The following is an 18,317-nucleotide window of genomic DNA, read 5'->3' as shown; positions in this document are numbered from 1 at the left end:
TGTGATGTGTAGGTTATTGCTAGGATTTCCTCTAATTCAGGGGCATTGTTTTGTAGTAATTATTTGAAGTCAGGTTATCATTTTTTGAGCAGTCTGATTGCGTTGCTCTAGAATATTGGGGTCAGTGTTGACACGATAAAGAATAAGTAAAAAGAAAATAGGTTCACTTGCATTCAGTTTCACTTGGCAGCAGAATTAAATAACGTAGAGGTTTCACCTTCTCAGAGATTTCAGAATGCGTAAAATTTTTATTAAGATGTTTCAAGTCGCCACACTGACCAATCATGACAGATGTCAAAAACGAACTGTGCGCTGTACATTGTTGGAATTCTGTAAAAGTTCCTTGTAATAATCAAACTTACCAAATATGAAGGTGCAACAAAAACGTTGCATTCTTTCATGGAAATTTACCAGACATATCACACCACCCACGTACGACAGAGCCCACAGAGGAACTTAAGCAATCATTCTTACCACGCTTGTTAAATGAATGAGAAAGGAAGAACTGGGATTTTCGGTACAACCAGAAGTACTCACTGCCACGCATTTCACAGTAGTATACACAGTATGGATGCACACTCATACTCATTAATTAAGGATAATGCTGATACATTGCGAAACAACGCTCTGGTGGACGGTTTGCGGGCTTAAATCACCTCGGGGTATCACCATGCAGTGTATTTGACCTGCGGTGGTCGCACGGTGGCGCTGGCAGCAGCCCACATACGCAGAGGTGTGTTGGTGCATGTCAGAGTACAGTGCAGCGAGTAAGTGTGCAGACGTTTTCAGATGTGCTGATGGTGACTGTGTGTTGAAAATGGCTCATAGAACACGTATTGATGACGTTATGAGGGGTAGAGTACTAGGGCGACTGGAGGCTGGTCAAACACAGCAGGTCGTAGCACGGGCCCTCCGTGTGCCACAAACTGTGATCTCACGATTATGGCAACGATTACAGCAAACGGGAAACGTATCCAGGCGCTACAGTACGGGACGTCCACAGTGTGCAACATCACAAGAAGACCGATATCTCACCATCAGTGCCCGTAGATGGCCACGGAGTACTGCAGGTAGCTTTGCCCGGGACCTTACCGCAGCCATTGGAACGGTTGTCTCCAGACACACGGTCTACAGACGACTGAACAGACATGGTTTATTCGCCCGGAGACCTGCAAGGCGCATTCCACTGACCCCTGGTCACAGGAGAGCCCATAAAGCCTCGTGTTCAGAACTCAGACCATGGTCATTGGAACAGTGGTCCCAGGTTATGTTCACAGTCGAGTCCAGGTATAGTCCGAACAGTGATTCTCGCCGGGTTTTCATCTGGCGTGAACCAGGAACCAGATACCAACCCCTTAATGTCCTTGAAAGGGAACTGTATGGAGATCGTGGTTTGATGGTGTGGGGTGGAATTATAATTGGTGCACGTACCCTCCTGCATGTCTTTGACAGAGGAAGTGTAACAGGTGAGGGTATCAGGACGTCATTTTGAACCAGTATGTGCGCCTTTTCAGGGGTGCAGTGGGTCCCACCTTCCTCATGATGGACGATAACGAACGGCCCCACCCAGCTACCAATATCGAGGAGTACCTTGAAGCATGAGATATCAGGCGAATGGAGTGGCCTGCCTGTTCTCCAGACCTAAACCCAATCGAGCACGTCTTCAAATCCCTAGGACACTTCAGGAGCTCCGACAGGCACTGGTGCTAGAATGGGAGGCTATACCCCAGCAGCTGCTCGACCACCTGATTCAGAGCATGCCAACCCAGTGTGCCGCCTGTGTACATGTGCATGGTGATCGATGTCGGGGTACATGCTCAGGGAACAGTGGCGTTTTGTAGCACATGCGTTTCGGGACGGTTTTCTCAACTTATCACCGATACTGTGGACTACTGTGCCTATGCTATAGCGCCAGTTTTGTGTAGTACCTCGTTGCGTGGCACCACATTCTGTAATTATCCGTAATTTATGAGCATTAGTGTGGATAAGACACTTTTGGGAAGGAGTTGGCTACTCTACTTGTTTTATGCTATAAATTTTACACTGGAAACAAAAAACCTTTTTTCGTTGACATTGCGCAGGTTTGGACTGGGACACACGGCGTGCTGTCGCTGGATGACACAGAGGAGCTGTACTTGGCGGGGGGCCGCCGCATTGCGGTACCGCTGTTCTTCTGGAAGCTGGTGCACGACCCGCGGTCGGGCACAGCAATAGTCTTCGTGGGGCTCAACAACCCATTCGCGACGTGCAAGGCGGTGCAGGTGCTGACGCAGGTGTGCCCCGAAAACGTGTGCACCAAAGCGGGCTGGGCGAGGCGCAACTGGGACCGACCCAGCAAGGGGCTCATCACCTGCTGCTCTGCCCAAGAGCTGGCAGCCGCCGTGCCGGGGGTGCCACAGGTTAACGCCACAGGGCTCTTACGTGGGCCACGCGCCTGACCTGAACCCTGACATAGGGCTGGGCCAAAGTAATGCTGGCACCTACTGTGGCCGACACCACCACCACCTCTCGACTCAGTACGACATCTGATGGTCTCACTTAGACTATGGTCATACGAATCAGGTTGGAAGATGGATCGGATCAGTTCTAGAAAATTCCTTCTAACCGTCACATGCAAACTGGTGAAGGAGGTGCTACCATATCGCACCTCGGCAAGAAGAGTGACACAACTCAAAAATACAATACTTGAGAAAAATCGACTTAAAGAATACTATAAAACTTATATCAGGATGTAGGCTTTCTCGGTGAATCTCGATGATAAAATCTCCTCGGGTTGACAGCCGAGTCAATGCGTCCTTCTCTGGCGCACTGATTCGGCTGTCAACTTGAGAAGATTTTATTATAAAACTGCAGTTGAAATAGTATAAGCGTCATTTAAATTTCAAGTAAGAAGTTTTGGCTGCAAATTCCATTATAGTCTATGTAACAGTAATATGCACTTCTAGTTCTGTACTTGCCAAATGAGGCGGTCTGTTCCAAAACTTGCCTTATCCATGATAAGAAATTTTACAGGAGACACAAAACACTAAAAACTTCTTAACGCCGACAGAAACTGAACTCTTTTCCTGGTAGGAATGCATAATATTGATAAATAAAATCATGATTAATTGGGAATGTAATTATTCCCATCGAGAAATTGGTTATGTTGCTTTATATCCAGGATTAGACAAGTTTTGTTGCAGCACACTGCAAGCACATAGTTCATGTACTGAGGAATATACTTTTTTGTACATTTGTGATAATGCTGATGCATTCAGTTTATACTCATTTATTAGAACTTAAAAAACACAGTTCATAGTAAACAATAATCATTCTACATAATTATTCACAGAGCAGAATTCAATTACCTAAGTCTGTCAAATCCTCATGAGTTTCACAATATTCGTTGATTGTCTCTCCAGGGGAGTAATTTGTTTCTCCAGTATTGGACGCTAAGAAATTCTTGTTGAGAGCCAGTTCTTCATTCACCTTCCACTCCAATCCAAAATGTTTTTGTAGGTAATTCTCTACGTCCTTAATCCCACTAGATGGTAGCACACTACTCAAATATGCCAATAATTATTTTTACTACCATTATTACTAATATTATTATTCTCAGTGGTTGTAGCTGAATAAATTTGTTCAGACCGTCATCATAACTGTTACAAAAAATGCTATTTCACACTTTGAGGTTTATCTGAATCAAAAAAATTTGTATGGAGTAAGTGTTGGGGCAATCTACTACAGATGATAAAGCCCTGAGAGTTTTGAAACTGCTCGTCACCATAAATAAAAAAATTATCTGCGCAAACAATCTATTGTATTAATAAAAATTTGTGAACATCTAAAATTTATTTTCAGCAGCCACCACCGCCGTTTTGTTAACCTTTATACGTTCACTGATCATTGACACCAGAGTCTAAACCAGTCGTGTAAACACACTGCACAAATTTGACGTCTTTCTTACCTTCTATATTTTTCCTTGTTTTCTTCAATAAAGCAGGATCACTTTTACGGCAATTTGCTTTGTCTTTTAGAGCTAGAGTAATTCTTTCTTCCATCGTACTCCTATTTTGTCACAAAACTGCACACGTCTTCAGACTTTACTGACGACAGCTGTAAAAACGCGGGAAAAATATCGCGCGTTTCCTTTGACTGAAATATGAAGAATTTCATTGGCTAGTGGGATAAGGCGACTATTGGAACGACACTTGGAGTAAATAAGACAAGTTTTCGAACGATGACCGATTTTTAGCTAATGATTTCTACGGTAAAGAACAACTTTTGAGTGAATATAGACTAATCAGTCAATGCGCCGGGTACAGAAGAAAATCGGAGTAGGCTTCACTCATTTCGTAAAAAAATTGGATAAGACCAGTTTTGGAACGGACCACCTCAAATGATAGGTGCTATCAGGTAATTATTAATTAATTCTTTCCATTGTGTCACTTTTCTTGATGTTCTAAAATCTTTTTTTGTTTCTGTTATGACCTCTCACGTAATACTTTTGCCACTTTTCCACCCCAGATAATGTACTTCTTTTTTACTTAGTGCAATATAACACGACATTCGAACGTCCATCAGGCAAAATTAGTACTACAGTTGAAATAAAAATGGAATAACAAATTGAAATTGTCGTATAAGAGAAGTACAAAATCAAAACTAATTTATGAAAATGAATACCGATTAATAAAGAACATCAATTAGGTACAATTTAAGGAACGTAATTTACGAAAGCCGGTCGCTGTGGCCCAGCGGTTCTAGGCGCTTCAGTCCGGAACAGCGCTGCTACTACGGTCCAGGTTCGAATCCTGCCTCGGGCATAGATGACTGTGATGTCTTTAGGTTACTTATGTTTACGTAGTTCAAAGTCGAGGGGAGTGATGACCTCAAATGTTAAGTCCCATAGTGCTTATAGCCATTTTAATTTACGAAAACATAGAATGATAAATGGGCTTATATACTGTAGGAATACTTTTCGCCGAGAAAAGGGATTCAGTATGAACCTGTTTTATAACAAATGTTCGTCGTTTTTATCGTACTCTGCAACGCACGAAATTTCGTAACATTTACAAGAGTCGCAATCGTTAAAACAATTTCTGCTCTTTCAGACATGCGTGCATCTCTGAAGGATATTATAATGTAAGATACAGACACTGTATAAACACAGACATTGTAAATATCATTGATATTAAAAATTACATTCAGCTTATCTTCTACATGCAGAACGTGCGTCTCTTCGTGAATGACCCATGCACACTTGCTAGCAGCAACGCTGAAGTTACACTGTTCTTGTCGTGGTGAATCGTGAAGCAGCCTACAACAAAACTCACGACGTGATCTTTTTCGTGCACATTGGGGCACTATTTTTCAGTCGCAAAAACTAAAAATTGCAGTTTTTTTAACTTGTGTCACTTTTCTGCCTGGGTTGCAATATGGTGGTAACCGCAGAACTTATACATAATGTTGAAAATGTAGAAAACGTTGTTACGTGTGTTCATTGCTGAGTCGGAGTCTGTGAATATTTTGCTGTCGTTTCAAATTCTGTAAATGTTCTGCTTTGTAATATAACTTTGGGTTCGAATGAATATATAAATAACAATTCGTTTAGTAATTTATTAAGTGAAGTATTCGTTGCAGAGTAAGTTTATTTTCTGGAGAAGATGTTATGGCGTTAACCAGCACAGTAATAAACTCATGCAGCATTACCAACTTAAGGGAAAAAATTGTTCGCATTTCCAGCGAATCGGCTCAGTACATCAAGGGCGAATAGGTTCAAAATTTTGTATATCAGTTTGTTGAAATTATTATTTTGTTTTCATTTTTTGTTACAGATGGTAAAATACAAAAGGGAAACTTCTTCTTTGTAGACTGAGAATGACATGTAAAAGACAACTAAAACTTACTGTGGAGGTAAAAGTCAGTGCAACACAGTGGTCTTCCAGCTACAGCTAACTGCCGTTTGAAACTGGTTTTTAAATCTAGAAATCTATTGTTTAACTGACTAGAGAAATTTCAAAAATGTGTCCTGCATAAATGAATACACAATTAATTTGCTTCACCTAAGGAAAGTAATCCGATTACCACTTATGTACAATGCAGTTGCATATATTCCACCTTGGGAACAGCTTCTACACGCCACCATAGAATGAAAGTTAAGTCATTATACTCTATAACATAATTTACATATTTATAACAAGTTTTTTTTGTGGTACGTAAGAACGAGAGTAAAGTTGTTGTAATCTTAAACATAATTTACATATCTAAATTAAGCGTCTCACGTTTACCTTCAGATTACACAAATCTACAAGATTCACACCAAAACAAATTTTATAATCCATACCATAAAAAAGAAAAATTAATCTTATGATAAAGTGCATTGCATACTATCAAAAACAGCATATAACAAGAAAAAATGTTAATCAGTACAAATTACAATGGCACGCCACCTTTGTGGCATGTGCACAGCCTATTCGCTTACAGCTAAGGAAAATACAAGAGGAGATGAAAGTTTCAAACTTCATCTGCTAAATTATGACACAAACAAGCCAAGTTATTCCATGAAGAATTTCATTTTCTACAGATGAAGCAATGCAGGATAAGACAGCGTGACATGTTCCTAGGAATAGACAAGGAAATAAAATAAATGCAGGTGTGACTATACAAAGTGCACAAAGGCAGTAATGCAACAGTCACCAGGGCCGCTCCACAGGAGGGGCATTATCATCAAGGCAAAAGCACAAAAAATATACAAATGTTACAATACAAGTCACAAAGACAGTTACATTAAAAAGGAACGTCATTAACAAAGCATCACAATATTAATTGTAGTATTGGTGTTAAACTGCATGCATTCTGTTGTTGTTGTGGTCTTCAGTCCAGAGACTGGTTTGATGCAGCTCTCCATGCTGTTCTATCCTCTGCAAACTTCTTCATCTGTCACTACCTACTGCAACCTAAATCCTTCTGAATGTGCTTCGTGTATTCATCTCTTGGTCTCCCTCTATGATTTTTACCCTCCACGCTGCCCCCAATACTAAATTTCTGATCCCTTGATGCCTCAGAACATGTCCTACCAACTGATCCCTTCTTCTAATCAAGTTGTGGCACAAATTCCTTTTCTCCCCAATTCTGCTCAGTACCTCCTCTTTAGTTATGTGATCTACCCATCTAATCTTCAGCATTCTTCTGTTGCATCATATTTCGAAAGCTTCTATTCTCTTCTTGTCATAACTATTTATAGTCTATGTTTCACTTTCATACATGGCTACACTTCATACAAATATTTTCAGAAAAAAGACTTCCTGACACTTAAATCTATACTCGATGTTAACAAGTATCTCTTCTTCAGAAACGCTTTCCTTGCCACTGCCAGTCTAAATTTTGTATCCTCTCTAATTCGACTATCATCAGTAATTTTGCTTCCCAAATAGCAAAACTCATTTACTACTTTAAGTGTCTCATTTCCTAATCTAATTCCCTCAGCATCATCTGATTTAGTTTGACTACATTCTATTATCCTCGTTATGCTTTCTTTTATTGTTCATCTTATATCCTCCTTTCAAGACACTGTCCATTCCGTTCAACTGCTCTTCCAGCTCCTTTGCTGTCTCTGACAGAATTACAGTGTCATCGGCAAACCTCAGAGTTCATATTTCTTCTCCATGGATTTTAATTTCTACTCCAAATTTTTCTTTTGTTTCCTTTACTGCTTGCTCAATATACCGATTGAATAACATAGGGGACAACCCTGTCTCAATCGCTTCTCAACCACTGCTTCCCTTTCGTGCCCCTCGACTCTTATAACTGCCAACCGGTTTCTATACAAACTGTAAACAGCCTTTCGTTCCCTGTATTTGACCCTGCCACCTTCAGAATTTGAAAGACAGTACTCCAGTCAACATTGTCAAAAGCTTTCTCTAAGTCTACAAATGCTAGAAACGTAGGTTTGCCTTTCCTTAATCTATCTTCTAAGATAACTTGTAGGGTCAGTATTGCCTCATGTGTTCCAACATTTCTACGGAATCCAAATTGATCTTCCCCGCAGTCGACTTCTACTAGTTTTTCCATTCGTCTGTAAAGGATTCGTGTCAGTATTTTGCAGCTGTGACTTATTAAATTGATAGTTCTGTAATTTTCACACCTGTAAACACCTGCTTTCTTTGGGATTGGAATTATTATATTCTTTTTGAAGTCTGAGGGTATTTCACCTGCCTCATACATCTTGCTCACCAGATGATAGAGTTTGTCAGGGCTGCCTCTCCCAAGGCTAACAGTAGTTCAAATGCAGTGTTGTCACTCCCGGGGCCTTGTTTCGACGTAGGTCTTTCAGTGCTCTGTCAGATTCTTCACGCAGTATCATATCTCCCCTTTCATCTTCATCTACGTCCTGTTCCATTTCCATAATATTGCCCTCAAGTACATCACCCTTATACAGACCCTCTATATACTCCTTCTAACTTTCTGCTTTCCCTTCCTTGCTTAGAACTGGTTTTCCATTTGAGCTCCTGATATTTATAGAAGTGGTTTTCATTTCTCCATGGGTCTCTAATTTTCCTGTAGGAATTATCTATCTTACCCCTAATGATATATCCCTCTACATCCTTACATTTGTCCTCTAGCCCTCTCTTTTTAGCCATTTTGCACTTCTTGTCGATCTCGTTTTTGAGAAGTTTGTATTCCTTTTTGCCTGCTTCATTTACTGCGTTTTTATATTTTCTCCTTTCGTCAATTAAATTCAATATCTCTTCTGTTACCCAAAGATTTCTACTAGCCCTTGTCTTTTTACCTACTTGATCCTTTGTGGCCTTCACTATTTCATCTCTCAAAGCTACTCATTCTTCTTCCACTGTATTTCTTTCCCCTGTTCTTGTCAGTCGTTCCCTTATGCTCTCTCTGAAACTCTTTATAGCTTCTGGTTCTTTCAGTTTATCCAGGTTCCATCTCCTTAAATTCCCACCTTTTTGCAGTTTCTTCAGTTTTAATCTACAGTTCATAACCAATTAATTGTGGTCAGAGTCCACATCTGGACCTGGAAATGTCTTACAATTTAAAACCTGGTTCCTAAATCTCTGTCTTACCATTATATAATCTATCTGATACCTTTAAGTATCTCCAGGGTTCTTCCATGTATACAGCTTTCTTTCATGATTCTTAAACCAAGTGTCAGTTATGATTAACTTATGCTCTGCGCAAAATTCTACCAGGTGGCTTCCTCTTTCATTTCTTAGCCCCAATCCATATTCACCTACTACTTTCCCTTCTCTTCCTTTTCCTACGATCGAGTTCCAGTCCCCATGACTATTAAATTTCTGTCTCCCTTCACTATCTGAATAATTTCTCTTATCACATCATACATTTCTTCATTCTCTTCGTCATCTGCGGAGCTAGTTGGCTTATAAACTTGTACTACTGTGGTAGGCATGGGCTTCGTGTCTATCTTGCCACAATAATGCATTCACAATGATGTTCATAGTAGCTTACCCTCGCTCCTACTTTTTTATTCATTTCAATCCTACTCCTGCATTACCCCTATTTGATTTTGTATTTATAACCCTGTTCACCTGACCAGAAGTCTTGTTCCTCCTGCCAACGAACTTCACTATTTCCCACTATAGCTAGCTTTAACCTATCCATTTTCCTTTTTAAATTTTCTAACCTACCTACCCGAATAAGGGATCTAACACTCCACCCTCCGATCCGTAGAATGCCAGTTTTGTTTCTCCTGAATATCCCCCGCCCGGAGATCCGAATGGGGGACTACTTTACCTCCGGTTTATTTTGCCCAAGAGGATGCCATAATCATTTAACCATACAGTTAAGCTGCACGCCCTCGGGAAAAATTACGGCTGTAGTTTCCTCTTGCTCTCAGCCATTCACTGTACCAGCACAGTAAGGCCGTTTTGATTAATGTTACAAGGCCAGATCAGTGAATCATCCAGACTGTTGGCCCTGTAACTACTGAAAAGGCTGCTGCCCCTTCAGAAACCACACATTTGTCTGGCCTCTGAGCAGATAACCCTCCATTGTGGTTGCACCTACGGTATGGCTATCTGTATCGCTGAGACATGCAAGCCTCCCCACCGACTGCAGGGTCCATTTTTCATGGGGGGACATTCATTCTACACCTGGAAAAAAGGCTGAAAAAGAAGCATAACTGTCATGTTTCACTATGTGTTTCACATCAAATTATAGCTACCAAAGTGAGAAGAAAGAAGAAAATTATTCACAGAAATTGAAAATATAGTCATCAATTATGTCCCAAAACATCCATGTCCCACTGAAGGACATAAACCGTTTCAGTTAAGATAAAAGGAAATACTTTTTTATCGAAGTGCATACTTTGTTACCTGTAGAATGTTTATGCTCATTTCCTAACTAACATACACTGAGAAAGGAAGCAAACAAAATGTACAATTATCATTCTCAGATTCCAGCACACCACTATCCATCTCCACACAAGCTCTTATTTAATCGATCCTACAATGTCTGCACTTCATTTTTTAACAGTTCCTCTGCATATTTCATTGTGCATGGACTGTGGTCTCTCATCTCTGTAAAATTAAATCTCAAGTAGTTTCCTTCTAAACCTCAAATTGCATACAAGCTATGACTCTTACTCTAGGTTAAAGTTTAGTGCTTTATCCTTATTCAACCAACAATATTCTTATTAATTTGTTTCAAACAACAAATAGGCTGCAGTGCTCCAGACAGCAGAAAATACATTAATGTTCTCACTATGACACACAGAATTACTCTTTCATTCACAGGCAATCACAAAACATCATCATCAATTCACATGGGCCTGGTCCTATTCCTTCAGACACTAGAAAACAAATCCCTAATCAAAATTACAAGATCCAGCATTGTCTAGTCTTCCAGACTACTGCACAAGACTACAATTACAACAAAAAGCGTCACCCAATAACAGTCTCCAGCCAGTTGTTAAACCAATAATCTTTACACCTCCTACTAATCCCAAGACAACATAAAACCTTAAAACCATAATGTTTCATCCTCTACCTTAGAGAAAATACAAAAATCCATCACCAATAGATTCATAAGCAATAATCAATACAGCCGCAAATGAATTAACGTCATCATTTAATTCTGAACATCCTTACAAACAACTTTACACACAAGCACAATCTGGAGAAACCATTATAAAACATAAGCAGACGTCACTGGAGCAAAACGCCACATCATTATCTTAATTGCTATTATCTTTTATGGCTCACACAACTAGAATTAATCAATTTACTCTCACTTCACATGGATAATAGACTTTCTCACAGATGATAAACTAAACCAAAGACTTTCACACCAAATGTAGTGATGATAAAAGATATATACTCACATGGACATAGGACAGGGCCAAAGTAGTAAACGTCACAGAAAATAAAAGGTGAAATGTGTACTGTCACAGCTTATGTAACCTTATGCTCCCTACATAGCAGCTTCACATTCATTGTCACAGTTTACTTGTTAATCATAGAAGTGGCAAAACCTCTTTCACATTACCTAGATAGATCACACAAACCAAACACAACCAATGACAAAATCAAAACTCAGTTGTCAGTGTACAAGAGCAGAATCAAACTTGATGGAAACAACTGTGCAATCATACACTCAGAACTGTTAATTCAAGAAAATATAATGTTTTACAAAATGTAAGATCATGACTAACCTATCTTGTCTAAGGACTGGTCTCTACCGAAGATGGCTTTCACTCATTCACAGGAAAACTTAATCAAACCAATGAAATAATAAAACATCAAGAAAAGGTTACATGCCACTGGGCATAAATTTTTCTGCATTTCATTCACATCTTGTACCAAACCCAACTGCACAGAGAATATCCACTCATGATCACATATAACAGTTCCAGATGCACAATAGCCAAAAACATTATCAGTTCACTATACCATACAATAGTCAGACATGTCTGATACCATTATATTAAAATGTTCATGAAATGCACATGATGAAGCACCTACAGCTACTCAATACTAAAACCACCATATGTATAATATCAAACCAGACATGACACTCAAAGAAGAGATCACCTAAACTTTAAGGATAATGACCTTATCAATGGATAAAATAAAAGTAACAAAATATGCAGAACATATGGCAACCCCATTCTTGGTCAAATTATCATTTTAAGATCACTACACACGACCTCATTAACCCTTATAACTGAAAAATCACTTAAACTATCTCATCAACCCCAATCTTCAAGAACACTAAATATTTCTTATTCCATAGATGACTCTCAAATGGAAAAAAAATTATCTAAATGCACCTCACTAATATTAAAGATCCTAACACAGTAAATATATTGTACATAAAATACAGTATATAGATGTTGTCTGTTTACACAATAAAAATACAGTGAAGCAATTTGATTACAGAAAAGTAATTTCGTATAAAGACAAAATCACGGGAATTGCAACATGATTCGTGTTGGAAGCCTTTCACGTTAAACTCACCAACTCCCAAACAGATTAGAGTTCCACTTCTCTTGGTAGCAGCACAGTGATTGAAATCGGACACTACATCACATCCATCTGCCAACAGAAAGAAAGAAGATTATATGTTTCAGAATGTAAGCGACAAGTTTGGGAGCTTAGGCCTTTGTTGGCACATCATTTAGAAAGTCACACTCATTTTCAACAAAAGGGTTGCAGTAGTTGTGAACTCACTTCTCACTAATAATTTAATCACTACTGGGGTCTCCTGCTCTTTCTCAATCAAATCTACACGTAAATGATACTAAACATTTATTGCAACCAATGCTAACTCAGGTTCATCTCTCAATTCCAGTCTGTTATCTACTGTGTGATAAGCAAATTTAGCCACAAACTCCTCATGAAGAACTGTAATCTCACCTCGTACAACAGTTTGCTCTTGTCATTCACTGATCTTATATTTTCATTGCTTTTTTGTTTCCTTATCAATCCCTTAAGACCACTCTGTCTGGCCACATATTTCTCTCTAGATTTTGTAATCAGCCTTCAGTTCCTCACTGCTCTCCCTCATTTGTTCTCCTAGTCTGTCATAAGCAGCCTTCTCTTCGTTTATAATTCTCTCATTACAGGCCTCAAGAATCTCCCCCATATGTTTCCCTAACAAAGTAACCAAGCCTTCTGTATGTATATTTATACCTGTGTAGGGTGGAGCAACATGCAGTGCAGGCACTTGAATGTTCTCCATTCCAAATTCACACCAAAGGATAAAATAATAAATCATACACATACTAGTGTCAAGCAAAAAGCAAATGATCATTACTAGTAGAGAAACGACCAAACATTCCACAGTTAAAACCCAACAGTGACTCAGACCTCAACAGAACACAACTTTTTCAGGTTTGAAATTAAGCAAAATCACCAAAACCATTAATTCCAGTCCATTTAGAGCCTTCACGACATGCAAAAATGACCATTTCAATGTTTCAAATCCACCTATTGCAGTAACCCACAAGTGTTCCAAAAGTGTGCTTCACTAAGGAAATTAATTCAGACTACAGAACAGACTTCTACAGAAGAAGTACGGTTCCATTTAACTAACAATGAAATTCTCATATGTTCCAGAAAAGAACATACACTCCAAAAAAGAAAAGCAGACGGAGGGACAATACCCGACCACCACCCTTCCTCCATCTCCAACTCAGCATCCCACTCCAATCTCCCAGCCAGTTACCATGATCCTTCAGTTCTAAAGCATGTGACCAAGAGCAGCGTAAACATGTCAAACATGCGCAAATTTCTACAGTATAGGTTATGTGCAATATTATGTATAGGACAACAAATGGCTGAATGAAAAGAACACAGAAATGAATGTAAGTAAAAAGCAACAACATGTAATTGTAAACAGAAATTGCTAGATCTAAATGAACTGCAAAAATCTCAAAAACGAATAGTATAATTTTAAAAACTTACATGTACTGTAGGCCACTGAAGATGCCTAAAATGAATAGACAAAACACGTTGGGTACTCAAGAATAATTTTCAGCTGCAAAAGACGAAAGTTTTCTTATCTTTATGATGAAATATAATTGAACTGTATTGTGATTAGAAATAGAGAGCACGTTGTGACCCCAATACTACCTGGGTGTACATCTCTGGTATCAGAGCATGGAACTTCGACGTGCATGCAGATTCTTGTCATCCGTGTAGTTCACCATGTTGTAATTCGGCAACAAAATTTGCAGAGGCCTGTACTTGATAAAGAATTCGTTACATATTTCTTGCCATGAATATCAGCATGTGATGATAGAGTCGGGAAGTATTTACATTTCGAATTCCCATGACACTTCGTGGCAGCCATATTGTAATTAGGCAAGAACGAAATTCCATCTTTGGTCGGCTTGTTCAGACAACTGGTGTTGGACATCCAGACAGCATAGAGATCATAAGAACCTGAGTCCGGTAAATCATTGCAACAGACCAGCAACTCAGAACTCGCGTAAAATGAAATTGAAAGGTGATTTTTAGTGAACTGCTCTTACACTGTTGTACTGCATTTCTTATGCACAGTTTGGCAGGAAGTTGATTCTATGCTTGGAGAAAACTTGCTGTGACACTTGAAGCTCTTAATGAGACAGGCGACTTAAGCAAGAAAACTATGGGAGTGGAGCTTTTAAAACTAGCACGTGTGGCAACGTTGAATGTGATGCTGCGTCAAACAGTACTCGTTTACTGTATGGTCTTTCTGGTTGATGGTTTGTCTGGCGAGCTGAATGACTCGCATGAGTTGATAGAGGCTAAAACCCTGTGATGAAATCAGAACTCTTGCTTCTTGACTCGTCATTTTAAAGCTGTTTGGATCTCATTCGTGACGAAAGTGTATGGGGACGCTGTAACGGACATCAGCAATATGCAGCGTTGTGTAAAGAAGTTTGGTGACAGAGAATTGCATATAAACTGGACAGCGACAGGCCGACAACAAGTGCCACAGATGCCAATAGAGGACGCGCTGATGAAGTGATTTGAGGAGAAAGATGCGTTAGAGTTCACAATAAACAGCGAAACATCTGCAGCCGTACTTAAGAAACATCAGGAGGCGAAACGCTGAATTTTTACAAACTGGCTTAACGATCTTGCAAATGCGTACAAATGCTTGGCAACTATGTTGAACGATAGTGTCGTGCTGAGGACAGTTCAAAGTACGATATATGTTACACGTCCATTATTAATTTTTTTATGACACAGGAGGCGTTCCTTTTGTTCCATCCTCATTTCAGATATTAATTATTTAAATCATTGATGGTTACAATGTCTGTGTTTACGGTATACAGTGTCTGTATCTTCACAATACAATGTCCTTCGGACGTGAATGCATGTCACTGACGATTACAGCTGTGGTAAAAATTATGAAATAGATTCGCCTTCCGTTACTATCCATTGAAGTAAGCTGTTTGTGACACTTGAAAATTTGTGCTGCATTTGAATTTGAACCCGTACTTCCCACTCATCGTGAGCAGTCCCCGTAACCACTTCGGCTTTCCGAGTACGCCTCCAGGACTGATCAAAACTTCCATATTTGACATAGGCACAATCCTTATGCTACCACAATTTGATTCCCGCACAGGGAGGCAAACATTATGTTGTCACTATAGCTTGCCGCCACATGGATACGTCATTGATGGTTACAATGTTTGTGTTTGTGCAGAGTCTGTGTCTTCACAATGCTGTAGCTTTCAAACTTCGACTGGCAGACAAGGCTAACGACAGTGATAACGTCACAAAAAGTTAAATAACATCTAACCCTATAGTGCAAGACAAAACGAGAACGAACAGATAATTTCAGAGAGGTACATAAGTTTGAATATGAATATAAAAATGTAAACTGCTAATGAACTGTATATGCTTCTTGTCTTACTTAAATTATCATACCGTGTAGTTTACCATGTCCTTATTTGTGTCCTTGGTCACTTTTTTTTGTACGTTAGGGTGTGGACCAAAGCATTCTTCTGAGCCTAAAATTTCGTTTCCCAGTGCTGGAGACGTCCTCCGAGGCTCTAAATACTTAATCAACCCTAGCAAGACAAACAGTAGGGTCGTGACGTCATCAGACCATTGTCTGAAGGCGTAATTTCAATGTTGGGCCTGTGACGAGGCAAGCTGCATGGTGCCAGTCCAAAGGCATTCTTTTTATGTAACTGGATGCAATGCTTTCCAAAGACACCTATGCAGTGGCATTCTCTCAGAGTAACTAAATGCAACGCCTTCCGAAGATGCCTCTCCAAAAGTATTCCTTTAATGTGAGTGATGTTTTCCAAAGACACCTGTCCAACGGTATTCCTTTAATGTAACTGAATGCAATGTTTTCCAAAGACACCTGTCCAATGGTATTCCTTTAATGTAACTGAATGCAATGTTTGCCAGACACCTGTCCAATGGCATTCATTTACTGTAACTGAATGCAACACCTCCCAAAGACGCCTGTCCAAAGGTATTCCTTTAATGTAACTGAATGCAACGTTTTCAAGTAGCACATCTGCTGTCACACGATTACACAGACACTTTTGAAACTGTTTCATTCAGTTACATTAAAAGATTTCCATTGGACACGTACGTGCGTACTGCCATGTGGTTTGTATCGTCACAGGTACCACACTGAAATCGAACATTAAGATCACGTGTATTGTGGAACTTGTAGTTCAGAAGAATAGGCGCTGCCAAAGCTATTTTTGTCATTTTGAATGGTTCTTTTGTCTCAAAGGATTCTTTTCTGCACAGGTTGTTTTGATGTATTTGAGGGATTGAAATCATAGAAGTTGTTTGCTGTAATGCCATATTAGGCAAACAGCGCGCATTATTCCCTACCGTAAGTCGAAAACAGTTCGGCTTGTTGACCTTATTTAACTTTGAAACTGCTGTCTGAATCGTAACAACTTGTGACTATCTCTCCAGCATTAGGAGATGAAACGTTAGTCACTTAAGGAGCCTATTCCCCATAAACCAAAAATTAGTTAAAGGAGTTTTTTCTCATATTAACAGAATCTTCCGTCGGTTCTTGGTAGAACAACATTATAATAATAAATGAAAAGCACCAGTTTGCTTTTGTTTTTTCTCTTTCTCGTACGTACAAGTTGGTTCGTTTAGAAAAGTCAGTATTTCGCGTTCGGTCATTTTCTACCTAAATTTATATACCCATATTTTCATCTTTATTGTGCAAATGACGGGCGCTGTGGCCAAGCGGTTCTAGGCGCTTCAGTCCGGAACCGCGCTGCTGCTACGGTCGCAGGTTCTAATCCTGCCTCGGGCATGGATGTGTGTGATGTCCTTAGGTTAGTTAGGTTTAAGTAGTTCTAAGTCTAGGGGACTGCTGACCTTAGGTGTTAAGTCCCGTGGTGCTTAGAGCCATTTGGACCATTTATTGCGCAAATAGCTATAGACTTCGTGCTAGAGGCTACCTTTCACTGAACCATACACTGAACTCTGCTCCTGCTCCATTCGCAGATGGAGAATGACTGCTTTTATGTTTTTTTGGGAGCCTAATTTCATCAGCACGATCTCTGTGGGACAGATACGTAGCGGGCTGAGCATTCTTTGTTTCTGCGTTGAAATATGGGTCTTGGAGTTTTTGAAGCACGTTATTGAGAGATGTATGGGGTCTTGATACGAGTTCTGCGAGTTAAGATTTTTCTCCTAATACTGCCATGTTGAAAGTAAGCATTTTTCAGAAACATTTTTTTTTTGGAAAGAGAATGCTCAGTTATTGCAACATTCATAGATTTTTTTTTTTTGTCACATCAGGAATCTGTGCCAATACGCCGTGGTCGTGGTAGCTTGATATCAGCTCTGCTAAGTCTTCTATACGAGACTTTCATTTACATTTGTACTTTAAATGAGGCTCTTATCAACACTAGCTGTGCTGGGAAAAGAAGACAAATTTCATGATAAAATATCAGGTAGCAGATACGAAAGAAGGTTGTATTGTCACGTGCGCGTCTATAACATGCACCATTCGTTAAAACTAGGTATTTAGATGCTAATAAATATTTTCAGTTATTGCATAAAAAACTGTTGAGTCCAGTTCGGAGCTCTGTTACCCTCTGCCCTCCCAAAGCTTGTCGATGTGCTTTTCTACTTCTGTAGCTCTTTTGTTAGGCAATTTGCACCCAACAACTTATCCTTTACAGCTGTTCAAAGTTTCGCCAGGTACCTTATTATACATGGTGTAAATTTTAAGTTGACAAACCAGAATAACTCGAAAAATAAGCTTCACACGAGAAAATGTGTAGAATCCAAAGTTGATTGTTTTCGAGGGGGACATGTGTTGGTGCTAAAATTAGCCCGGTTACTTAGTTAGCTAGTCAGATGATTTGTTTG

At 39.5% G+C, this 18,317-nt stretch overlaps 1 protein-coding gene across 1 annotated transcript in view; it reads left to right on the top strand.

Moving 5' to 3' along the window:
- Positions 1–2,438, top strand: part of LOC124788515 — a 35,510-nt gene extending 33,072 nt beyond the window's left edge. The window contains exon 2 of the mRNA XM_047255784.1: positions 2,082–2,438. Within this exon, the coding sequence (XP_047111740.1) occupies positions 2,082–2,438 (357 nt within the window). The remainder of the gene's footprint in view (positions 1–2,081) is intronic.
- Positions 2,439–18,317: the final 15,879 nt, after the last annotated feature.

This window comes from Schistocerca piceifrons, chromosome 3 (assembly GCF_021461385.2).
Source record: "Schistocerca piceifrons isolate TAMUIC-IGC-003096 chromosome 3, iqSchPice1.1, whole genome shotgun sequence".
Taxonomy (NCBI): Eukaryota; Metazoa; Arthropoda; class Insecta; order Orthoptera; family Acrididae; genus Schistocerca; species Schistocerca piceifrons.
Note: the sequence above shows the minus strand (reverse complement) of the source record. Positions and strands in the feature narration are given on the sequence as shown.